The 25,598-nt window shown below is 57.0% G+C and overlaps 1 protein-coding gene across 1 annotated transcript in view; it reads right to left on the bottom strand.

Annotated features, from left to right (window-relative positions):
- Window positions 1-25,598, bottom strand: part of CSMD1 (CUB and Sushi multiple domains 1) — a 720,682-nt gene that overhangs the window by 397,832 nt on the left and 297,252 nt on the right. The window contains exon 5 of the mRNA XM_054565852.1: window positions 16,559-16,766. Coding sequence (XP_054421827.1) covers window positions 16,559-16,766 — 208 coding nt within the window. The remainder of the gene's footprint in view (window positions 1-16,558; window positions 16,767-25,598) is intronic.

Here is a 25,598-nt window from a genome sequence, read left to right as displayed (position 1 = left end):
GGGCCACAGGGCAGACGGGCGGAAACTGAACTTGAACGCCGTTAATGAACGCGCCCAGCACAGACCCTTCGCTGGCGCCAAGAGCCATGGGCTCCATGAGCACCTCCGTTGCGGTGCCCGCGAGCATCCCTCAGGCGCTGGGGTGGCCATCAGGGCTGACACGCCCAGGGCCGACACGGCCAACCCCTGGGGGCCAGGGCGAGAGGGCAGGACAGCCACACACGACCTGGCAGCGCCACCCTGGGCAGAAGGAGCGACTCACCACGCCCGCCCTGGTCCCGCACCGTTGCCCTTTGAAGAATCACTTAAGCTACGCAACACACCCCCTTTCCCTCTTCCCAGGTTTAAACTGGATGTGCTGATGTGCTCTCCTCTCACACGTCCCTGCAGCGTCTTTAAGGTGAGGTGTCAGCTTGATACGTCATCGGCTTCGCCTGGCGTCCGTTGCGCAGAACGGATTCCGGCCTCAGACTGTGCACCCAGGGACGGAGCCCTGGGGGGCGGCCAGTGCCCCGTCTGTGGGGACACGTTGCTCCTCGGGCCCGTTCTCTGGCTGGGGCTCCCTGTCTCAGCCCGTTCGAGCCTCAAGACATTTTTCTTTAAAAATATGATAAGGTTGGTGACAGCTTCTTGTCCCTCCCTTAAATACGAACTCACACCTCAGACTCCTGTCCAGTGTGTGTCCTCAGGACGCATGTGACAACTGGCCTGCAGTGCACAGCGGCCCCTCGGGTCCCTGTGTGCTCTGTCAGGGCCGCCTGTGTTGGAGGCGACAGTGCAGGAGGTGACAATGCGAGAGGTGGCTGTGCCAAAGGTGACCGTGTCGGAAGTGATGGTGTTGAGGGGACCGCCGCTTACTCTCTAAAAAGGTATCAGTAGGCGACTGGGCCTTCGAAGGAGCTGGGGGACCCCTCGGCCCCACATTCCTGCTCGAGTCGGAGCTGCGTTGGTGGCTCTGGCACCGGCGGGTGCTACTGATCCAGTGAGTGGTGATTTTGACAGTAAAATAACCGTCTGAGGTTGCTGCAAAATAATCACATGTATTATATTATTTTAATTTACTGAATCAGAAATCAGCCACCCGGGGACAGGAGGACTTTTAAACGAAGTGTTCGTCTACGAGGGAATTTCTGCAAAGCTGTCGAAATAGAATGCAGGGATCTGTGCAATTTTGAAAACTCATTTTACTGAAACCATCTCACCCACGTTTTTGTCCCTCGGGGGAAGCCGCGGGCGAGCACTTGATCGAGCTCCTTGACAAAAACGCAGCGTTGTGTTTGCTGTGGTGTCCCCACCGTGTCCCCGCCCTGCAGAGCGGCCCGCGTCCGCGGCGCCTCTGAATTCAGACCCACTTCTCCTCGTGGGAAGCCCTCAAGGGTCTGAAAAGGCTCTGCAATGACGGCTTCTGGTGACATGTAAGAGTCAGAGAGAAGCCTGTCAGGTTGTGTGTGGGCTTTCGTCTAAAAGAAGTGCGTGCACAGAGCACCTCCAAAGGCCCTCAGTGAGGACGAGCGGCGTCGCTGGGCCCCCACCCCTGGAAACGCGGCCGTGGCCGCAGAGGCCCAGCAGCCAGGACCGAGGAGCCAGGGCCCTGAGAAGGTTCCACGGCGGCTCCGCGGGCACGCAAAGGGGACTGGGCCCCTGGCATGGGGCCCCAACAGCTAGAAGACGTGTAGGTTATGGTCAGTCCGTTTTTTCTCCCTGTTATACAGTGTAATTTGGGGACCATTTTCGATGTTTATGGGCACGAACTGAAAACCAAAGCTCTGTGTCGCCCAGCGATGTGAGCGACATCGGACCTCTCTTGTTCTAACCACCACGTGGAATCCCCTCGCTCCCCCAGAAACATCCCACTATAGATCACGCGGATGGGCCACAGCGGGACGGGTGTCAGGGCCCGAAGGTCAACGGGGGCTTGTCACCCACAGGTGGGGCAGCGAGGGTGCCCCCCTGGGGCGCGGCCGGTCCCTCGTCAGACGGGAGCTGCTCGCCCTGGGGGCTCCCAGTGAGGGCTGCAGCGCGCGGGACCCCCCCACCCGCTTCCCCGCAGGGCCCGGCGGTGCCGATTTAGGACTTGGCCCCGATAGGTAGCGCCCCCCCCAACAACATTATGTGCAAACTGAAGAAAAGAGGGCGCCTTAGGCCAAACAGTCAAAAATATTCCTGTATAACCTACTTCCAAAAAATGCTTTCTCATTCATTATATTTTTCATTCAAGAACGTATTGTCCTGTATACCGTTTCTATGGTTGCCCTTTGCTATTTAAGTAACAACACAGTATTGTATTTTTGTTAGTTGCAACGTGAGTGAATGGGTCAGGCTCCCAGAAGTTATTTGCAGCATGTTCTTCAGTCATTCAATTAAAAATGTAATGAGAACAAAAGTGGGAGATTTATTTAATATGAATTGATAGACATCTACACCTCATGTGCTAGACTTTTTTTGCCTGGAACTAATAAAAACCTAATAGAGAAAACTCAAGTATAGAAGAGAAACTCGATAGCAATAATGCTGAGGTTAAGATTTTAAATAAAAAAAAATGACGTGCTTATTTTTTAATCACGTACTGGTTTTGTGAATACTTTAAATATGATTTTTTAAAAATTATTTTTTTAAAAAATATTTTATTTATTTATTTTTAGAGAGGGGAAGGGAGGGAGACAAGGAGGGAGGGAAACATCAGTGTATGGTTGCCTCTCATGCGCCCCCTGCTGGGGACCTGGACTACAACCCAGGCCTGTGCCCTGCCTGGGAATCAAACCAGCGACTCTGGTTCGCAGGCCGGTGCTCAACCCACTGAGCCACGCCCGCCAGGGCTGATTTTAAGAAAGTTATTCACATTTATCCTTCTAGGTTACTCTTCCCTGTCCGAGTAAACTCCTACCTTTCCTTCATGTGGCCAGTGTTTCCTGAAGGACTAACCAGAGGCTGTTTGTCACTCGGCAGCATGACTGGCATGCGGGGCGGGGGGTGAGGCCGCTTTCCTCCTGTTGAGTAAAGCGTCTGTTCCCAGGGTCTAGGAAAGCGACTAGTGCGCAGCAGTTCATAAGCGTTCGTTGAACGGAGTCCAAGCACACCACTGCAAGCCCGCTGGGTCTCATCGGTCTCTCAGGCGGGAGCGGCGGCGGCACCCCGCAGCCTTGCACTCTGACCCCCGCCCTGACCGCCCTGGTTAGATACGCCCGGGCTGTCTAAGGACCGGGCCCCTACGGTTTTAGGACTTTCTGGCGACCAACTCCTTTGATCCCCACAGGAACCCCATGAGACCAGCCCCCTCACTGGTGGTGTTTTATGGAGGATGATAATGAGGCCCCAGAGCCTCAAGGATCGTGTTCACGTTCGTGTGCCCAGGGAGGGGCCTCTGTGAGTGACACCACGGTGTGAGGGCACGTCCTGGGGCCCTCCCCGTAGGGCTCAGAGGACTGGGGAAGGGACTCGGGAGAGGGGCCTCTGTGTCAACGGCCCCTTGTCCCCCCAGGGACCCCCTGGCGCGGGGAGCGGTGAGGTGGTCTTGTCGCGTGTGAGCCGCTGAAGACACGCTCTTCCGAAGGCAGCCAGTCCCTCACTGCCACACGACTGGACTTTCTATGCCCCACATGTTTGCCAAGCAACACTGTTCTCGTATTTATAACATCACGATGAGTGCTTCTGCCTGTAGGCAGTGTTTCAGTGCTTGGGGCTCATTCCTTAGGGTAACTCCTAGGACGAAGACTTGGGCCAGGGCGGCCTGTGCCATTCTGGCGCTCGCCAAGTTACGCTCTAAATAGAGTATCTTTAGGTGAAGGGCTTCCCTTTTTTCCCTCCGCTGACTACAACAGTGAGTTTTACAATTTCATACCCCTTCCTGCTGCTAATTAGCATTTTATTTCATCCTGAAGATGCCCCTTCCCATTTCCTGGAAGGCCGGGCTGGCGGTGCTGGCCCTTCAGCTCGCGTCTGGAGGACACACCGACAGCTCTCGGGGCCTGATGTGGCTCGTTCCAACGGGGCGGCTTTTATTTCCTCTGGTTTCACCTGTTGTCTCCAAAACCTCCTGCTCTCCCTGACCCTGGGGTTCTGTTCCACCAGGCTGCTGTCATCTTTACGACCATCTTCTGGCTTCATCCTATTCCACCTGCGGCTTTTCCGTCTTTTGCATGGACTTGTTTTTTGTGTGCTTATGGAGTGAAGACTCCATGAAGGCAAGGACATCGCAGGCAGCCCAGCAGGGCGGGTGCCCGTTAAGGTGGCGTGGATGAGTCCGTGAACTTGGCCGGCGTAGGTGAGCTCCTCAGACAGAGAAGGAAACGAAACCAATTCCAGCTGCACGGAACACTGTGCGGGCGCAGCAGAGCTGGGGTCTGGCCGGTGCCAGAGACCTCACTCCTTCCACCATGACAAGAACTCTTTATAGTCTTATGCTGTTGTCTAGAGATACTTTTACTTCCAGGGACTAGATTTATATGGGTTTTAAAAAAAATATGTATTTATTTTTAGAAAGAGGGGAATGGAGGGAGGAAGAGAGGGACAGAAATCTCCATGTGGGGTTACCCCTCACGCGCCCCCTGCTGGGGACTTGACCCACAGCCCAGGCATGTGTCCTGACTGGGAATTGAACCAGCGGCCCTTCGGTTCACAGGCCGGCGCTCAATCCACTGAGCTGCACCAGACAGGGTGGGACTACATTTATGTTAAAGCCAGATATTATCAGGAAAGAGCAACTGCCAAGTATACGGATTCCGTTTCTGGTTATACCTGCACAATAAATACTAAAGTTTTATTAACTGATAGTTTGGCCATAATTACCTACTCTGTGCGTTCTATACTGATTTTATACCCAAAACTGAAGCTGACTGCCAATGGATTGAGGCCCCATGGGCCTGCTGATGAAATCCCGCCCCCAAGGGAAGCAACACACAGAAAAGCGTGACTCGCGCCCACAGTGTTTACAGAGATGATCCGCTTCGGAGGCTCGTTTCCCAAAGCGGGGCAGGGGGCACGGTGGCCACCGCTGCCGCCCACACTGGGGGCCCTGCTTCCCGCTCGGCGGGGGCGGCCCCTCTGCAGCCCCGCGCAGACTGGGCTCTTCAACACGAGCTGACGTCCCGCGACCCGCAGCGGCATCGCCGACGTCCCCTGCTGTCCGCTAACAGCAGGACAATCGCGCTGGTTGGGCAGTGTTCACCCAGCACCCAGGCCGAACACCCAGGGCTGACCTGTGCTCAGCGCAGGGCGAAAGGAGGCCTGCAGGTGTGAGCATAGAAAAAGGAGCTTGTTCTCGCATTGTTATGTATTCACTACCGCGTTATTTTCCATGCCAACGACTGCAGACATGCATGGCTCAACCTTCTATATGATCATACTCTACCCAGGAGAGCAAGTCATTCCCACCAGACGATCCAACAAGACTGTGGAATCCTGAAGAAAAAAAGTTCCTGTCTTTCTGGATATCCTGACCTGCCCAGAACCACCACCTCGAGGAGAATATGCAACATAACTACGTCTCACCAAAGGCAGAAATGTATGAAGGTGTGCGTGCGTGTGCACGCGTGTGCGCGCACACTCCTCCCTCTCTGAGCAGTTCGGGGTGGCGCGGACCTACGGAATCACACCGAGGGACGCCCGCAGGTGAGTTGCTGTCGGATTCCGCATCCCTCTGTTCAGAAGAGCACGTCGTTTCGTTTTTCTGGGACCAGGCAGAGAGTCCCAGGGCAAATTTCATTTTCAAACTTAGCAGGAAAAAACAAAATCTTTGCCATGCAAGAGAAGTTTCAAAACTGCTCTTTTTTGCTAATGAGAGTGTAGTAAATGGCCAACTTTCTCTTTGTGCCATAGATTCCTGGAAATTAAAAATTAAATATTCATTTTGGTCTCTGCAATTCCATTCATGTCCATTTACAGTTAATTAATTAATCTGTTCCTCCTGCCTTTGGCTGCCGTTTCCTTACATCATCCTGTATGAGCTCTGTTCCAGCAGGCCGCTGCAAGTAATTTGGGAATGCAGGCCGTGAATAAATAGAACGACCGCGAGGGCGGCGAGGCACCTGTGGACGCCCTCCCGGCCCAGCCACGGGACGCGCGGGCGGACGCCTGCCCTGTGTTCGCTGTGTGCTATAGCCCCACTCCCCCCGAACATGTCACCCCTGAGCAGGCTGTGAATTTGAATTTTTACACCTCGAATAACAGGTCCCTGAGAACCTCCTGGGGGTGGAACCGAGTGAACGGCAAGTCTGAGCCCAAGAAAAGCATCCTGTCTAGCGAAGAAGCAGCCTGTCCACGGCACAACTGACGGCACGACTGTCGCCGCCGGCAGGACAGCCCCGCACTGCGTTCCCCCCGGGGCCCGGCCGCCGCACCACGGGCCGTTGCTGGCCAGGGGAAGCCCCGGCGCCCCGGAAGCGTGCAGGCCCCGTGAGGCCGACCAACTGCACGTTTCTCTCCTGCCTGGGTCTTTTTCTCCCAAGCACATAATTTTACCTCTTATTTATAAAATATTCATAATTCACAGATTTATTCAACTCATATTCTTTCTACACATACACTTGGAATCTACCTACCTCCCAATAAAGACATTATTGAAAGAAACCTGTGAACGCATCTGAAATTTTAAATATTTCCGTCTGCTCCACAGTGCAGCTTGCAACACACACGGGCGATTCGGCGAAGGGTCACACAATGCAGAGCCTTCTTGGCGCTAACGCAGGGACTGGGCGTATGGGCGGGGATGGAATTTGGGTGCAGAGTGCCCCCTGCCTCGCTCACACGCCTCCTGCCCCGCCGGACGCTAACCACCGCTGGGTGGGCATCCGGGGTCGGTGCAAGGGGCTGCGCCCAGCGGACTGCAAGGGGGCCCCGTGTGCCCTTACTTTCCAGGGGAAGATCCCCCGCCCCCCGGCCCCTCCTGGAGGCAGTCGCTCCGTCCTGAGACCCAGCCTGCCTGCCAGGCCCTCCCAGGGTGCCCGTTCGCTCTAATGAAAGGAACACAGGCGGGAACAACGAGCGGAGTGGGAATTGGTGTCCTAACATGCACTTGATTGCCAGCCACCGGCGCCCCCCGCCTTTCAAATGCCTCCTGGAAGCGTGTGCTGCACCACAGCGTGGGGCGGAGAGAAAAAGCGGCTGTGCCGCGTCTCCCCGGGGCCCGAAGTCCCAACAGGCGTGCCCGGCGGCCTGTGCGTGCGACGGTGAAGTGAGATGCTTCTCCTCCACCCTCTGGGACGCAGGCCTGGCCCTGTTCAAACGTGGGTGCTCTGCTCACGCATGGGAGCCACCCGGTCTGTCTCGCATTTTAGGCTGGAAATTTAGGGCACCCCTTGGCTGGGAGCGGATGGCAAGCCGCTCTCACTCACGCTGCGCGGTGCGCTCGAGGGGCCGGCAGGCGTATATAGATGGTGCTACACGGGGAGAAAGAACAGGTGGCAGGTAGGCACAGCTGAGGGGCCACAGAGGCGGGGGCAGGAGGCCTGGGGGGCACATCCCCCTCGCCTTCCAGACGTGGGGTGTGGACTGAAGGTGTCCCCGAAGCCCCTGCCGCGCCCAGTGCCGCACAGACCAGCAGGAGGAGGTGAAGGCGGCAGAGACCAAGGGAGGTAAGGCTGGTGAGCCGCAGCCCCGGGGATTAGCGTCCTTGTAAGAGGCAGACTCGAGCCCCCCTACCACGTGAGCACGCGGAGAAGGCGGCCGTCGCAAGCCAGGAAGAGGGACTCATTGGAACACACGGGCCACCACCTGGGTTTTGGATGCCCATCCCCAGAACTGTGAGAAATCCATTTCTACAGATTTGAAGCCACCCAGCCGATGGCACTTTGTCACAGCAGCCCGAGCAGAATGGCGTGGTGTGGAAAGTGTCTGAGTATTAGGGGCTGTTTGAATAAACCCAGTAAACCTGAGGGCGTCCTCCAAAAGAACCGTTTGCCTCGCTGAGGTCCCTGCCGTCTCGGCCGGCCCGGCCCGAGGGAGAGCAGCAGTGCCCGGGAGCCGGCCTCTGCGGCCATGGAAACGCCGGCCTCGGGACCACCGGGACCCCCGGGACCCCGGGGCTCATCGCGACAGCAGCTGCTGTTCCCACGTGGCTCCTTCTCTTTGTCTTCTCCTTTCTACATTTTGAGTATAAATGGATTTTATCATCTGGCGCTCGTCAGCGTTCAGAGCATCTCCTAACATGGGGTTTGAGGTCGGCCTTTCCGAGGGGCCTGGGCTGTGCATCGCCGGCCGGCCGGTGACCTGCGTGGGGCGCGGTCGCGGGGCGCGGTGGCGGGGCACGGGAGCTGGCCTGCCTGAACACGCGCCAGCGCGGCCTCGCCCGGACCAGGGGCACCATGCGCCAGGTGGAGGCTGTGGTCCCAGGTTCACCGCGGGGTTTTCCTTGTGCTGCGTCCCCAGCCCTCCGGCCGGGAGACCCCCACGGAGGACCCCTCCTCTAAAGCACTTCTGGCTGGACGTTCCGTCAGCCGGGTCTGCCGGCTCTTGGCGGCACCGCTTGGTGTCGTGGGCTCTCTTTGGCTTTTCTGTTTCACCTTGTGACGGAAGGGTCTCCTCCTTCCACTATTTTACTTTGTCGGTTACCCCCCAAGGACACCTTGCCTCTGCTCAGTTATTTCAGTGCTATCCTGCCGTTTCTTTTCAACTACAAATTGGCTAGGGTTTCTGCCCATCCTTTTCAACATTTGGGGAGTGTCTTCTACTCTCCCTGACCTTTTCCTCCAAAGGGCCTCATGACAAGGACTGGGAGCCCAGGCGGCTCCGCCGCCCCTCGCGCAGCAGGGGGCGCTGATCGGAGCTGGGGAGACACCCCTCAGCGCTGCTGCCCCAAGGCCACCGCCCCCGCGCTGCCTGGACAGCGGCCACCTTCCCGGCAAGCCCTTCACAGCGCCCTTGGCTGCCGGGCAGGGGAGCTCGGCGGAGGGCACAGGGCGCTGCGATGCCATCCCGCAGTGCGGCGCGCAGCAACGGTGAGGGCGTTCGGAGTCACAGCACACGCGAGGTCACAGTGCCGGGGGCCGTCGAGGCACGCGAGGAAAACTATGAAGACAAGTGTGATATTTTGATTTTTCCCTCAAAGAAAAATGACAGCGAGAGTTGGATTCGAACAAACTGCCGCTCTTTCTTCACAAAACCAACGCGCTTCTTTAGGTCCAGAGCTCAGCGTCTACATCACGCAGAGTCACACACACACACACGCACACACACGTGTGTGCTGGTGGGGGCACACAAAGCGGAAGGGAGGGAATGAGAGAGAAACAAGCACAGCGAGAAGCAGAAAGGAAGGGGAAGCTTGAATCAAAGCACAGAACAGCAACGCCTTATTTCAGGCTCTAGTCCCATTCCTGTTAAGCCAGTCAGAACAGCACCAACTCGTCTGCAGGGAGGATTGGGGGGGAGGGGCATTTGGGCCCAGAAACCAGAGTCGCCCCCAGTGCCTGCTCAGAGCGGTCGCTCGCAGTCGCGCTCCAACCTGACGGCCACTCTGCGAAGGGACTCACCGTGAAAAATCACCCCCCACCCGGCCCTGGCTCCTCCAGACTCCGGGATCCCACGTGACGGCTGGAAGGAGGACCTCCTCGGCCCCTCTCACGGCCGGCGGTAAACGAGGAGGGACCCAGGGAAAGCGGCCGCGTTACAAATCACTGCCCCATTGCTCCGGGAGGGTTTGCCCGGCTGCGCACGGGCCCGGTCGCTGAGAATAAATAATTGTGTAAGCAGACGTACCTCTTCCCATTAATTAGGGTTGCATATTACACTCCCTTTTCTCTTTTAATAAAGCACATAAATGCACGCCCCGCTTCTTGCCCGGTCTTCACACACACGCGCGCGGAGGGAAGTCGTCCCCGAAGCACCGCCCGCTGCAAAGCTCACAGGAAACGCGCGCGCCCCGCCTCCCCGGCCTGCTCGCCTGCTGCGCCAGGCCAGCTGCCCGCGTTGCGCGGCCGCCTTCCGGGATGGGGAGCTCGTCACTCAGCTCATCTTAGACTCCCAAAGCTCCACACGCCGGAGGCCGCGCCGCGGCCTCCGAGAACGGGGCGGTTTCCTCCCCACCGAGCTTCTGTCCCGGGCCTGTCTGGCCAGCAACCAGTTTTTATTTTCTCTCTCCCAATTCATCGCGCTCTCTCATCTCTCGCGTCTCCTCCTGTTTTGCGCGGAAGGGCTAGAGGCCGTTCCCTTCTGACTCGCTCCGGCCTGGCGGTTTCCCTGCTGTGCCCCTCACTCGGGTGAAGGCGCACCCCGCTCCTCGCTGTCTCTCGGGTCCCGATCCTTTGCCAGTCTCCTTGTACAAGAGCCCACCCTGACTCCGGAGTCCCAACGCGGAGGCGACTGGCCGGGCGGAGCAGGGCCCTCGGCCGACTGCAGAACCCGCCGCAGAACGACCCGAGGCCTCCCCGCTTCAGGCGACGGGCGCGCGGCGGAGGGGGAGGGAGAGGGGCACGCCCTCCCGCCCCAGCGGGGAGCCCCCGGGGTCCCCGCACCGGTCCCCACGTCCCTGCGTGGTCGGTTAACGCACTTCCAGGTTCTGATTCAAATGGTGACCCCTACTCATGCCCCAGGGCCCCCAGCCCTGCTTTCCTGCCTCGAGTCCCGGACATTTGAATTTTTAACAAGTTCTTAGTTGAAGGTGACATTGTAATATCATACGAGTTGGGCACTAAAATATCCGGGGTGTCACGTTGTAAAGTCTGTGACTGTCTAACCATTATGCTGTATCTCTGAAGATAAGACCATATAAACAGCAGTTGAAAAAGAAAAGAAAATGAAAGAAAAGAAGAGAAATATCACTGCAGAGCTGGTAGCCCGTCCGGATGGAGGTCCCGGCTCCAACGGCACCCTCCCCGCCCCGCCCCCCGCCCCCAACTCTCCCGCGATCGCCCGCTCTGTCCGCGCCGCGCCTGACGCCCTGACCCGTGTGATTGCTTATTATTTCTCATTTCTCCTGTCCCGGTCCACCCAACATACCAATATCGTCTTAATTTCCCAAAGCGCCGTTTCCCTTAGACTGACAGATACTGGGATCACAATGGGCACTTTTCTTGAGGAACAGTAAGGCTTCCGTAAAAAATGCTTATTCCTTATTGTCCTGTTGCCACGGCGATGACTTTCTCTCCTGCTCTGCAGTAGCTGCTGCTCTCCCACGCCCGTGCTCTTTACTTTGTACACCCCCACCCGTCACCGAAAACGCCCAGAAACCTTCCCTGCAGACGCTTTGCCGCCCAGCGTCCCCGGCAAACCCAGCTCTTCCGTGAAACAGGCCTTGGCTCCCACCCTGAGCGACCACGTCTCTCCCTCAAACTCCGACAGCATCTTTATACTCTGGTGCTGAGTCTGCCACGGGTCACACCCGGCGGATGGAGGCTAAGCTAATGGACACAGTTCATCGGGTGTCTCTGCAGCAGGTACAGTGGCGGGTTTCTGACCTGCTTTAATTGCCATCCAGCACAATAGCTATCGTTACCCTCGTTGCATAGCCAGGAAACAGAAATTCCACAGATCTGAATAACTAACCCAGATCATCCAGGTATCGACGGGAAACAGTCGTCAGCTGTCACCGCTCTGGGTCCAAGGCGAGCTCTCTGTCACTGATCCAAGCTGGGCAGTGAAGGGTCACAAGTACTTTGGTGACCAGAGATTAGATTCTCCAGAGAGAGGGCCGCAGCCGAAGAGACAGCGAGCGGGGATCCCGTAGCCCTCAGCTACGGTGGGGAACAGGGTGTGGGCCCTGGGGGGCTCAGACCCGCGGTTGCGCCCGGGGTGGGGTCTGCGGCCAGAGCCCCTGGTGGCCAGTCCCCCACTGGAAAGAAAGGCCTCATGGTCCAACAGCTTCGATGCATCGCACATCCGCTGCCTGGTCTTGAGTCGGACCGAGCAGGACGGCATCAAACACACTGAGAAATCTGTGCCGCAGGAACCTGCCCAGCTCTTCACCGCGGCTCTCCAGGAGGAGGCCAAACCACTCTCCTTCCCGCCCAGCTGCCCGCAGACCGCACTGTTGCTGCCGGAGGCTGCAAGACGCCACCCAGAGCCGCGCGCTCTCTGCCCTGCTCTGGCCCCTCCGCGCGGCGCTGAGCTGGTGGGGCTCCGGAGACAGGAACAAGTGTGCGCGGAGAGAGGCCCTGTCTTTGACGTGAAGCCCGGATGTGGAACCCAGTGATGGGCCGGCCTTTCTGATCAGCGGCTCGTTAAAAAATTATACCATTTTCAACAGATGTACAGAGCACGTATTAAACTAAGCGATAGCATATTTGCACCCTCATGTTCATGAAAGCACTATTCACAACCCCAAGATGTGGGAAAAACCAAAGTGTTCGCCAGTGGATGGACAAAGAGAGTGTGAAAGATGTGTGTGCACGCACACACACACACACAACGGAACAGTATTCAGGCGTAAGAGGGAATCCCTACCTTTGGCGGAAACGTGGGCGAACCTCGAGTGCGTGACGCAAAGCGCGGTGAGCCAGACAGAGGCAGGCGCTGCGCCAGGGGGGCGGGGTGGGGGGGTGCGGTTTGCCGCTGCGAGTGCGTGAAACGCAGAGTCTATTCTTGTATCACTGCTTGTTCATTCTCGTATTATATTGCATAGAAATAACTGCAAACCTACTTTTGCCCCGCCCTGTGTGTATGGCTTAAGTGGGGAATCTGTATTAAATTCTTGGAAGATGTCACACTCATGGAGCCGGAGAGACCGGAACGCGGGGGAAGGGGAGACGCTGGTCGGAAGGAGCGGACCGCCCGCCCGGCCCGAGGCGAGCGAGCCCCAAGGCCCTAACGGGCAGGCGGTGCCTGGAGCGAACACTGCTCTGCGCTGGGAAGTGGATTGGCCACTTTAATCCTCTTTCTCTCAACTACTCTTGCCGCCCACAGACCCTGCAGCCCCCAAAAGTCAGTCTGGTCCGCAGACCAGCAGCGCCCACCCCCGCAAGCCTGGGAGCCGTTAGACACGCAGAACCTCAGGCCCACCCTGATCCACGGACCCACCACCCGCACCCAAAGAAGGTGGCCCAGGGGACCCCTATGCACAGGACATTTGAGAAGCTCTCGGTCTCGGGAGAGGCTGTGTGCCTAGAAGACGCTGCTGAGAGGACACACGTGTGTTTCAGCCAGACCCTGCCGCTTCCTCGGGGTGGTTCGAGGACCACCCGGAAGTGCAGCTGAACACCTCCTCCGCCCGGTTTCCAGCAGACCCAGGAACATCACCTGGCCCAGTGTGGCCAGGCGAGCATGTCTGGGTGGGTCCCGCTCCGCCGCCGGCCGCCGTGGGGTGGACACAGTCTCTCACGCTCGCCCTTCTCGCCTGGGCGAGTGCAGGGAATGGGAGGAGCGGCCCTTGTTCACATCCGCCCTGTGTCCCCCAAATACACAGCACACATTGCCATTCAGGACAGTTTTCAAAACTACATTCTCCAAAGAAGCTTTTAGGAAAAGTGTCATGATTAAAGGAGGGGTTTAGGGAAAGGGTGGAAATTACGTGCGTCACGTCCTTAGGCCTCGAGCCAATGTCCGGAGGTCAGGGAAAGCGGAGGGGGGCGGCCGGACGCAGACAGACCCAGCAGGCACCACACGTGGACACGCATGCGTGGATCCGTGTGCACTCATAGACGCCTGCACACAGAGGACCTTTATTTCTTTTTATGTTGCGCTTGCTTCCATAAAAGTGTGCACACACTTACACGCCTCTGCAAGCGTGCCCGCGAAAAGCGGTGCATTTACTCCGTTCCGACTGGGGAGGAAGACCTAGAAAGGAGCAGGCCAGTGCTGCCCTGGGCAGGGGGGACACGCGTGCCCGCTGCCGCTGCCTCCCTGACAGGACGGCCCGGACGTGGGGCAGCAGGAGGGTACGTGGCTGAGGCCAGGGCAGGAAAGGGCGACTGGAGGCAGTCCCAGGCTGGGCGCGGGGTCCCCTGGACCGACTCCTGGCACAGACCCAGCGCCAGCAGCACAGCTGGGAGAATTCCGACCGGGGCCGTGAACCGGTCCGTCGCCGTGACCCGTGTTAAACTCTTGGTGTCCCTGATGATGCAGTGCGGTCCCAGATGCTAGGTGCCAGGGGCCGCTGGGTTCAGGGTGCCCAGAGACCCCCGAGCCTGCTTTGTGAATTCTCTGTGACATGGTTTCCACGGCAATGGTTAGACACAAAACGAGGGGCGGGGGAGGCCCTTCCTTTCCTCTCACCTCGGGCAGGTGGGTGGGAGGAGGGGCTTCAGGGAATCCATCACAGGGCGCTACAGTGCTCCTCATTAGAAATGAAACAGGTGCCAAGTCAATTACCGATTAAGTGACAAGCTGCATAAACACTGGAGGTGCTAATTGACCCTTCAAGGCCTCTTTGATGCTCAATGGGCCTCCCCGATTTCCTTGAAGCTCTGCTGCGGCGTCAGCAAGAAGGTGGGTCTGACAGGGAAATGGCATCTCCTTGACCAGGACCCAGCCGGGCGCAGTCCCACGCAGATGCCGGCCCCTCAGCGCAGCCTGGTACAGGCCAGAAGGCGCGGGCAGAGCCGTGCGGGCATGCGAGGGACCGCGGGGGCCTCAGGGGAGGCACAGCGGCAGGCGCTCTCCGGGAGGACAAGGCAGCCCCCTGGCAGGGCCCGAGGCTGAGTCACAAAGGTTCTCCCAGACCCAAGCGGCCGAGTGCACTGCGGGCCCGTCTGCGGGCGCCTGCACATCCCTGCTCCCCCCTTCTGCACCCCACATGCGTTCCCTGTCTCCGGAGGGAAGCGAGACAATTCCCACTGAGAGGACACGATGGTGAAAGACAGCGACGCCCCTGAGCTATGTCCTCTCACAACAACGTGTTCTGGACCCGCTGAACCTCCACGTCTTAATTTAGAAACCATAGTGGCGCTGCTCTGGAATGAAATCAACGTTCCTTCTCTGTGCGATTTCCCAAGCGACGAGTCAGGTGCCCCGCCGACAAGCACTTCAGAAGAAAAGTCGCGTGGCTGCCCTCGCAGCGCCTGGGGCTTGGCAGGGCCCGGAACGTCGCGATTCCTGGGGCGCGCTGCGCGGAGCCGCCGGAGCGGCAGCGCTCTGTCGGGGGAGGGTTCTGACGGGCCGTCGGCGGGGCGGCAGGGCCGGGCTGGGAGAACGCTCGGGCCTTCTCTGATGCGCCCCCGTCGGTCGGGCCCCGCGTGCAAGCCCCGGCACATGGAACGTCGGACACTTTCGGCACCTGACGTCATTCACCACATTTAAACCGCCTCCACTGTAACCATGGCAGCCTCCCGTGAAACACAGCTGAGCTGGTAATTTCACTCCAAATGAAATAAAAATAGGGCTAATCCTATTATTGTTCCTAACGGCTTTCCAAGTAGCTTCTTCTCCGAGTGCCCTTGCTTGTGTGGTCTGTCTTTTCAAACAGGCCTCTGGCATCTGACCAGCCAGGTGATCACTCAGCGCCAGCGATCCCTAGAATTTCTCACAGGTACGGCCTTTTCACCGTTAATCACACACTTCCTGAGAATCAGGCACCGCGTATTTTGCTTCACATTGACTTTCTGAGAGCCAGAACAGCGGGATCTAAAAGCCGAGGACATTGAACAAACATTTAGCATAAGCACAGTAGAACGAATGCAAGGAGATAGTTTATCCATTAATAGGAATCCTCTGCTTTGAGTCTTGAGTCTTGGGAAATAAAATAAAATTTCATTTAATAGCGGTTTAAACCAGGGTGGCTGATTTTTGATGCGCCTTAGGTTGGTATTCCATCCTTTCGGCTTCGCGCTGAAGTGCATGCGGAATCTGCAGAAGCAGCCCCGACCCCGTTTCCTGTCCCCCATGGGTGCGCGCAGGGCCAGCCCTCCCTCTGCTCCGCCGAGACCCGAACGCGCGCGCGTCCCCGCCGGCCCGCAGGGCAACACCTGACACAGGTAACTGATGCAGGACTGGAAGTGCTGAGAAATTAAATAATTCAAATGACAAAAACAGTTCAACCTACAACACGTGTCTTAAACCAAGACACACGCCAAGCCTTTTGCCACCTGGTCTTCGAATCCCCCGCTCCCAGTTGCACCAGGAGACGCAGCCGAAGCCACCAACACCACACGCCTGAGTCAAGTGCAACTAAGGGGACCCGGTTTTCCTGACTCTGCTGCCGGCCGCGTTGTCCAACCTCACGCGTGTGTTTGCTGAGTCTGTGTGGTTTGCCTGTGACCCTCCGAGTGACTCTGTGACGTGGTGCCATAGGTCCAGGGAGAACAAGAATCGTTTGGCCCTGCACCTGCAGCGCAGGTGATCAGCGATCGCTAACGCCCAAGCCCACAGAGATCTGATCGCTTTGCATTGGCTCTGGACCAAATCCAACACTTACCTTGCTTAGCCGTCTTTGGTGACTTTGCAAGAGTCCAGAGTCGGGGCATAGTCAGTTCCAGCGACACGCTCAGGGCATGGAGAGCTTTCCCAGCCCCAGGTGCCCACACAAAGACATCTTAGGAACTTTGGAGTCAGTCCCACAAAGTACTGACGGCTTTTTAGTAGCCAGCACAGAAAGGCAAGGCAAAGAAAGAATGCCCGTGCCTGCCAACAACCCCCAGTGAAGGCCTCCGAGCAAGTGTCGCGCGGGAACTGGGGACGCGTGCTGCTCGCCCGCACTTACCATATGGAAGGCGCCTCCGTCCCGCTGATCTCTAGGAAGTCGTAGCCCTCCTCCAGCTGAAAGTCGGTGAAGACCAGCGCAATGGTGTCCCCAGGCTCGGCCAGGATGGTCCACGTGCAGTCGGCGTTGTTCTCGTACTCTGAGGGGAAGTGGGGGCTGGAAATGCTGCTGCTCGTCCCCCGCAGGGTCCCCCCGCAGGCGCCCTCTGCTGCAAGGGACAGAGGAAAAGGTGGTCTCACACACAAGTGCATCGACAGAGGGTCAGCCTGGAATGGGGACAGACACTGCCCAACTGAAAGCTGAGGCTCTGTCTGACTGGGGGGCGTTACATATTTGTAGACTTAGGTCCATGGAAAGTCCCACATTGACAGCATATCAGTCACCGAATTGCCATCCTAGGGAGGTGTGACCTTGTGGTTTTCTAAAATCTGGACTGTGTGGTCGCTGTGCACCTCTCATCCGTAGATGGACTATCAGTCTTTCCAAGGACCGTCTTGGGGTCTTGGGAGACAGAGGTCAGTGGGCAACACTTTAAAACCTAAACACACGTGGCCGTCTTCCCTTAACGCTTCGACCCAAGTGCATTTGAAAAAACAGTGCTCTCAAAAGAAGTTATCTTCATCTTTGTTTTCTAGAGTTTGGAATGTGTATTTGGTTTTCAACTTCAGATAAGTTAATATCATAAGATATAATCATAACAGAGACACTTTGGTTTGTAAAAAGTTTCCAACTAGGATATAGTTGCATGAAAACTTAAATGAGAATATGTTGGAAAAAGACCAAGTAGGAAGTCAAAAAAGATGAAATACATATAATATAAATAAGCATTGTAGTAAGTAGTGGATAAAAGGAAGGAAGGAAGGAAGGAAGGAAGGAAGGAATTATATTTATAAACATTTCATTTTACAAATACTCATCTACTCTCCATATACCATTGACTATGTACATAACATTTGGTAACAGATGATGATATTTTGTTTCTCACCAAAAAAGCGCCCAACAAACATAAATGGAAGAATACTGAACTTTCCTAAAGCAACTGCAAGGATCTTGATGAAGCCGGAGGCTTCGTCAGTGATGAAATGACGCCACCAATTTCCAGGGGAGCAACGCAGACACCCACAGCCTCGAGACAGCCGCTCAGACCTCCGCTCCCGCTCCTCTCCTGGAGAAGCGTGCGTGGCGGAGGCCCCGGGGGTCCGAGGAGGTCGCTGTGTCTCGCTGTGCAGAGCTCTCCCATGAAAAAGACGACCAGGAGGAAGCCGTTTCCTCTTTAACACTGTCGTGGACAGAGGACTCTGAGGTTGTGGCTTCTCACCCTTGGCGCAGAACAACCCTCTGTCCTGGGAGGCTGCCACCCAATGTGCCTAGCGAGCATTTGCAACGTTGCTCCAGTGACTTCCTGAGCTAGGATATGGCGCTGATAACATACAGGATGTACAGTTAGATACAGTCTCTTCCCAGCATTAAAAACTGTATGGGAAAGAGTCCAGGAAAGGAGAACATGCGTCCACACACAACACCCAGTTTCTCCCAGACCCGGCCCCCCAGGGCCGTGCGGAGCGTCGGCACCAGCGAACACTCGGCAGGCAGGCTGCCTGCGTTTCAGTCTGAACTCACCCACCCTCCTGTAACAAGGTCTCCCCGTCTCTGGGCCTCACTCTGGCCGTTTGTAACAGGAGAGGGTAGCGGCATCTGCGCGGAGGGTTGGTGTGAAGGTGAAGTTAATTAATGACCGTGTTATGCATAGAGCCAGGCAGACAAATGCTATTTCATCAAAATAGTTGGGCGTATTTTCACCAGCTTGGCGTACGAGGATTGCACAATGCTCATTGGTTGAATTAAGCTGCTTTTATGCACTTCATCGTAAGTTCTACAAGCTTCCACCAGGAGCGAAGCGGCCGTCAGAGGGAGGAGCAAGTCACCGAGAGCGGGGTGGGGCCAGGCCTCCTCTCCACCAGGGCCTGGGTGTGCCTGGGGACAAGCGCCGCCCTCCCCCGCCCCCACGGCTGCCGCTCTTGGAGACTCACCACCACCGTGTTGTGCCGGGGCCATCGGAAGAGCCTCCCTCTCCCCGTGGACTTGCGGCCCTGGAAGGGGCACTGGTCTCCTAGGTCACCCTGTCCCCTCAAAGACCTGCCCATCTCCTGCGGCCGACCCGTGCTGCTCCGGAGCCCTGGAAACGCTGCCGCGGGTCCTCTGAAACTCCAGGTCACCTCCAGCAAAACGCCCTGTGCCCCAGGCACTTCCCGCCTTTCTGTCTCTGTGGGAACTGGTGCCTCCCGAAGGCTTTGGATCATCAGGCTCCTCCAGGGTCCACATTTTGGTTCCATGAGCCAAGTGCCCGTGGTCCTGCAGCAGGACCACGTGTCCACGCCCATACTTCTCATCGCTTCTTCCGGATTTCCGCATTTTGTTGTGTGTAATGCGCACTTTTCTGCCCAAATTTTTGAGGGCAAAAAAAGGATGCGCATTATACACAGGTATAATGATTACACACCACGGGTACGAGAATGGGTATAATAATCCTGTGTATAATGCACACAGAAATGCCAGTGCACGTTATACATGGCAAAACACTTCTATTCCGTCCTCCCTAACGCATCCCTGCTCCAGACCTCTTGTCCTCAGAATCTGGTACCTCCCTCCTTGCAGCCATCGCGAGTCTCCAGGCGGCCGCACGGCGCGTGACGCTTTGCTGCCGGCTCACGGCCTGGTTTCCCCTCTCCCCACTTGCCCGAGTTCTCACGAGCCTTGGCCTTTTGGGCTCTCCAGCTACTCGCTCCCCACCTTCCGATGCCCTGACGCCACTTTTGCCACCCTTTCTGCCGCTGTCCTTTAGCTTTCCACGGCCCGGAAGTGGATGTTTCCCGTGGCCGCGGGTTCGACGCCCCCGTGCCAGGCCCTTATTTCTGGTGGCCCCGGGCCGCTTTCTTGAACGCCCTCACGCAGTGGTGTTGTGACCCCCCCGGGGCCTAGAGCCCTCCAGTCTGGCTGCATCTTCCCGTCCCCTCTCCCCGCCCCGCAGGCCCTCCTGTGTCCCTTGCCGTCCTGAGGTGTCAGGGCCATCATCGGAACCACTGCCTTGTGTGTGCCTCAACCCCAGGGCCCATGCCTTAGTTTTGAATGTGAACAGAGTCCACGTTCGCCCCCGTGAGGGTAAGTGTGGCTGGAGGAAAACCCAAAGCGAAAGGAGGCCAGCAGGTCTGGTTTTAAATGACTGTCCCCAGACGAGGGTGTGGCTGCTTTACTTCGCTCATCTGCTCAGCCCCCTCCCCGGGGATGACCACTTCGTAGCTTCTTCCTCAACCTCCCTGCATCTGCTACCACGTTCACTCCCGGGGTGATTTTGCAGCCTATTTCACTAAAAGAAAAAAAGAAAAAGCTAAGAGGTTTTATAACGATCACCGCCCTATCTGGTCGCCTGTCCGCACTTGAGCCGATACCGAGCCCTTGCTGTGCGCTGTGGGCACCCCTATCCTGCCGACGCCCAGGCCGAGGGCTTGCGCTCTTCCCGATCAGACACTGGGCCGAAGCATCACTGCTCGCTCCTCTCTTGGAAGGGCCCGTTTCTCTTCTTCTTGCAGAATTGTTCTCAGCATACAAACTCGTTATAATTTTGCCCATACAAATTTTTTAAAAAAACAACAACTCTACAGTTATTATATTCCTTGCCTCTGTATACTTACTGGTAGCAGTACATCTTAAGGGCGGAATTCAAAGCGCAGAAGAAAGCTTGTCTACCTGCCAAGCCCACACCGCCTGCAGCCTGACTTCCTGAAACCCCCTTCCGGCAGCCTGCCTCGGGAGGGCCGCCCGTGGCCGCGAATTCAGCACCCCTGTCCCCGTCTCTGTCCCCTCTGGAGCCCACTCGAGTCGGGCTCTCGGCTCGCAGGCCCCGCGGCCCCTCCCAGGGGAGCTCGCAGCCTCCCCGTTACGCACGCGCTCCGCAACCCTTGACAGCTGTCCATCTCCTCTTCCTTAAACACTGTTCTCACTAGACTTTCCAAGCTTTTTGAAACCTCGAAATAACAGCCAATCTGTAAGAAGCTGCAAATGCAGCAGCGTGGTCCCGGGCGCTCGCCCGCGGTTTCCGCCTTCCTGGGCAGGACCTGCCCAGCATCCGGATGCGCGTCGCAGGGCCCGGTGCCGCCCACGCTGCCCGCTGCCCACCGGCGCCTCTGCCCGCTGCTCTCGCCGCCTCCTCGCTGCCTTGGCCTCCCCTTCTCGTGCTCCCCGTGGCTCCTTCCATCTCCAGGCCTGCGGGAAGTGCCTGGGAGCCCGACCTTGGACCTTCATTCCCTCACCCCGTTTCTGTTGCGCGGACGTAAGCACCCGTGCAGGCTGATACTTTCCAAATGTCTAGTTCGGTTCCAGCTCCCTGCAAATCTCAGCTCTCTGTGCCCCACCGCCTGTAGGACCCAACCTGGGGACGTCCGTCTAAGTGGCATTCCAGACGCAACAGCCCCCAGTCCATGCCTCGGTCTCTCCTTTCCAAACCTGGCATTGTCACTCTTCTCAATTTCAACAAACGTCCACTCCACTCCTCCAGCAGCTGAGGAAAACATCGTGGCTCGTCGGTGACTCCTCCACCCCTCTCACATCCCACAGCGACGGAGAAATGACAGCCCAGTGGCCCTCTTTACGCCACGCCTGGATCCGGTCACTTCTCGGAACCTCACAGCCGCCCTCGTTCCCCAGGCACCGTCCCCTCTCGTCCTGGCGCCTGCCCTGCCGTCCTGGCGGGGCTCCCACCCGGCCCTCCCCTCCCCCGCCCCGTCATCTTTCCTCCAGGGGACGCTGTTCCATTTCAGGGGCAACGATGCCGCTTCTCTTCTCAAAACCCTCCAGCGGCCTCCCCTTGGCTCGAGATGGAAGCGCAAGGCCAGGTCACGGCCCACGGGCCCTGCCGGGTCTTCTGACCCGTCTCCTGACCTCCTCTGCGACCCCTGGCCACCGTCGGCCCCGCCCGTGCCATGGCCCCATCTCAGGACCGGGGCCCCGGCCGTCCCTTTGATCAGGGCCGCGCTCCCGCTGTCCTTGGACGGCTTGCTTCAGGGGCCACGTAACCCTGCGTTGCCGAGGACAGGTCTCCCAGGACGTGGGGCTTCCGGTGCCAAGAGCAGGCCCGTCCTGAGACGTCAGGCAGCTGGTCACTCAGCTCTTCATCAGATACGATTTCCTTAACGAAAGCGACTCCGAGTGCAGTTGGAACAAACATGTTCCAATTGGATGTGACACATCTGACTGGTCTTCACTCGCTTCTTCATTTCTGTTGTCTGTCTCCATCCATTAAGCTATTATTTCCACGCCAGTTGGTATTTTCTTGTTTCCTTCACTTTGTGGCCCCCATATGAGAACTAACAGAGCCCCATGGCAGCATACGGACCGCACGCAGCCCCACATCCGGCTCTGGGTGGAACCTCACCGGCACACGGTCACCTCGGTCTGCTCTGGCTCCGCCCGCAGAGGCTCCCGCTCCCCGACAATTCACTCGGCGGTGGAGGCAGGCGGCGTGCGGCTAGGAAAGCACGGAGCCCTCGCTAAGGGGCCCTTGGCAGTGCTGTTTACTGACCTCACTGGTACGCGTGTGCGATGCCTCTTAGGTCCCTGATAAATGCTTCCTTCCAAAACCAACGTGTGAGCACAAGTACTAAGCGGGCGTATTCCCCTGGAAACCAAGGGGCAATTAAAGCAACTTTAGGGTGTCGTTTTAATGCTAACTCCTCACAAATTAGAAGGAAATACATCAAAACCGAGCGTAATTGTGCTGAAATGCCTTGCAGCCTGGAGTTTGCAGAGCACAAATAACTCTCCTAGAATTCCATTCTTAGAAAATAATTAAATAGGAGAGGAAAACAATGCTCCACGTACAGAGACACTAATTATAGCATTATCTGCAGAAGCAAGCATTGGAAACATTCAGTATGTTAAATTATGGGGAAAGAAATACTATTAATTTGTATAATTTCGAGGATACGGAGAATCAAGTGCTGTAAGCTAAAAGTGAAACACTGCGGATGTAGCACCAACAAAGAGGACAAACGAGGGCATGTGTCTCTCTGACTTCAGCCAGGGCTGGTCCCCGGTCTCTGCTCTCGCTCCACGGCCGCCTGTCTGTGACTAAGGGTCAGCAGGGACAGCCGGCAGCGATTCTGAGCCCCTGGAGCATCTCGCATAACCGGTGCCAGGCCTGAGACACTCGGAGGAGTATTAGCTCAATTTAGCAGCTGCAGAACTGGAGGCTTTGCCAGAAAATAGCGTGTCCCAGGTGACCCAGCCAGGATGACGTGAATCCGGGGCACGTGTGACAGAGTCCTGGATGCTCAGCACGCCCTCTGCCGCCTGTCACAGCGAGCACCGGTGACCTGCACGGAAGGATTTCGGCACTAGATACCCCCGGCTCTGCAACCGGATGTGGTTCCTAAGTGGAATATGGTCACGGGAAAATACTGTGGGCTGATCCCCAGACTGAAAATGGCGCAGAAGCGCTTCGGGTGGCGCTAAACTTGTTACAGGATCGTGTTTAACGAGCCGGTGTAAAGAAGCGCCAAACGGAAAGCCTGCGGTGCAGTCAAGATGCAAAACGCGAGAGCCAGGGTGACGACGGTGCCCGGTTTTAACGGTCCTTTTTTCCAGTTTTGCTAAGATTTACATTACAGTTGTTTATTGCACAGCGTGCAAGAAAAGTACTTAAACTAAATTGTCTGAAGCTATTTCAACTTAATTGAGAGCCAGGTTCCTCATACGAAGATAGTCCTCGTCGATCTGACGTTGTGCGGCGTGGTCCTGATGTGACAGCTCGCTGAGGATTCGCTGTGCGGTGCCCTTCTGCCGTGTAGCCCGTGGGGACACAGCTGTCTGCCGTGTCGCAGAATGCACGCGCCCCCGTGCAGCACGGCTTCTCGCCCTTCTCCCTCTGGCGCTGCCGCCTCCCAGGCTCACTCTCCCGCTCCTTGCCGGCAGCAGAGCATCTGCAATTAGAAAACTTTAAACGGCGTGTCGTAAAGCATCGGCAAGTGACATACTGTCAGTTCCTGCCACATGATGTCAGGCTGATCAGCCAAGGGAATTTGCAGCTTTAGACAGCTGTGGCTGCAACTCGAGCACACACATTTTGTTTACATGTTTCCTTACAGGTGTGACTGAGACCGGCTGAGTCTATTTTGTGGCTCTTTCCCTCTTTGCTAACTGTCATTGATTCTTCTAAGAATACATGACTGTCTTGAAATGGATAAAATCAGTCCACTCTTTAAAAAATAAAAAAGCCAAACATCTGGCACATTCTACATTCTATAAAACTGTAACATGGTAGCGGCGATGTGTTTTCACACATTCAGGTGAGTCTTTCCGTGCAGGCGGCCAGACAGGCACGAGGTTGGGGCTTTGGTGGCTGCGGAGACAGCCCTTGCCTGGAGGAGCCAGGCACCCGGCACACGGGCAGCTTTAGCTTGATTTCTCCAGGGCTGACTTGGCTTGGGACGACTCAGCTTCAGCAAGCTGCCTTTAGCCCAAACGGTCCTCTTTGGACTCAACGCTCCCTGGGACTAAATGCATGGGTGGAGTTTTTCATTCGAAATCCACGAGGCCACCATGTCCACGTAGCCGCCAGAATGTGGTTCTCCTCGGTGCTCGGTGGAAGCCATGTGCATCCGCAGAAAATGCCGAGACAGTTGTCCCTTTTCCCTCCTGGTGTCTTATGGACTTTCTTTGTCCTTCCACTTAATCCTCCCTTGAACACTGAGAGTAACGTCTTCCCAAATGTTTGCTTTTCCTGTGCAGAACACTGTGTACACATGGGGCACGGGGCCGCGGGGCCGGGCCACAGGGCCAGTCGTCACCTGCCGGCCTGGTGCTGTGTGACCGGCTTCCCACTGTAGATGTGAGAGTTCACAGAAGGAAAGGCCGAGAAAGGCAGGGGGCCTGTCCGGCCCAGTGACGTAGCCCCTGACCGCCTGGCCCCAGGACTCTCTGGACTTTGGGAAGTTCTGGGGGGTTGGAGGGAAGAAGTCCCATCTGGATATGGCAGAGATTTGGGCACTTCAGATCTATTTTTCCTTCTTAGGTCTTATCACAAAACAACACCTGGACGTTGAACCCCACGTCATAAATAAAAACAAAACCCACCCCCAGCACCGCAGGCCCGCGGCGCGGGTCGCTGGGGGAGGGAGGGGGCGCGGGGCTCAGGTCTCTCCGCGCTGAGCCAGCGCTGTGGGCCGGGCCGTGTCTGCGCCACACTGCGCTGCGCTGCCGCTCGGCGGGCACGCCCGCTTTCCGAGGGCAGAGAGAAGGCGAATGGCTTCGTGGCTGTTCAAGCCGATCGCGTGTTTCTCTATCTGTAGCATTGCAGAGTGGGCATTTCAATGGGACGTTCCTGACCCCTTTAACATTATGAAATGTTTTAGTCACATGTATGCACTACTTAAACAGATTTCAGTAAAAGTAGGATGATACGATCAAAAGTCCAGCTGCCTGAGCATGTTGTCTGAGCCATAGGTCTGCAACAGGCTGGCAAATGTGGGCTTAATTTCTCCCCCTTATTACAAGGACACTCCTGCTTCCTGTGCACACGTGTCACGGCGATTCGAGGGCCCGGTAGGACTCGGCGTTTAAGGGCTTCAGACTATTCACACAGGGACGTCATGGACGTGTGCCTTCTGACGCCCTTCTGCGGCGGTTCATACCAGCCGTGCACGCCACGCCAACCCAGGCTCAGGTGAGAAGGGCAGAATATGTAGAAGCAAAGCTACTCAGGGGGGTTTATAACTGGGGGTGTCCGGGAGCTGGGGTCTCAGCTCCGCCGTCACTGTTTGGAATTATTTCCGAAGCCTCGTTCGTGAGCGAAGAGCGCTGCTCCACTGAGGAAAGCAGGACCCATGGGAGGCGACATCTTCAGGGAAGAGAGCAGGTCCCCGGCCGGGGGACTCCCAGGTGCTGCCTTTCCAGGCCCCGTGACGGCTCCTGCCCCAACAGCTGTGTGTTTCCCGCGCAATCGCGCAGGTAGAACGTGGCAGCGGGCAGGAGGTCACACTCAGACACC

Source organism: Pteronotus mesoamericanus, unplaced genomic scaffold (assembly GCF_021234165.1).
Source record: "Pteronotus mesoamericanus isolate MK-2021 breed Mesoamerican mustached bat unplaced genomic scaffold, CSHL_Meso_final contig_169, whole genome shotgun sequence".
Classification (NCBI taxonomy): domain Eukaryota; kingdom Metazoa; phylum Chordata; class Mammalia; order Chiroptera; family Mormoopidae; genus Pteronotus; species Pteronotus mesoamericanus.
The sequence above is the reverse complement of the archived record's forward strand: the minus strand, read 5'-3'. Positions and strand labels throughout refer to the sequence as shown.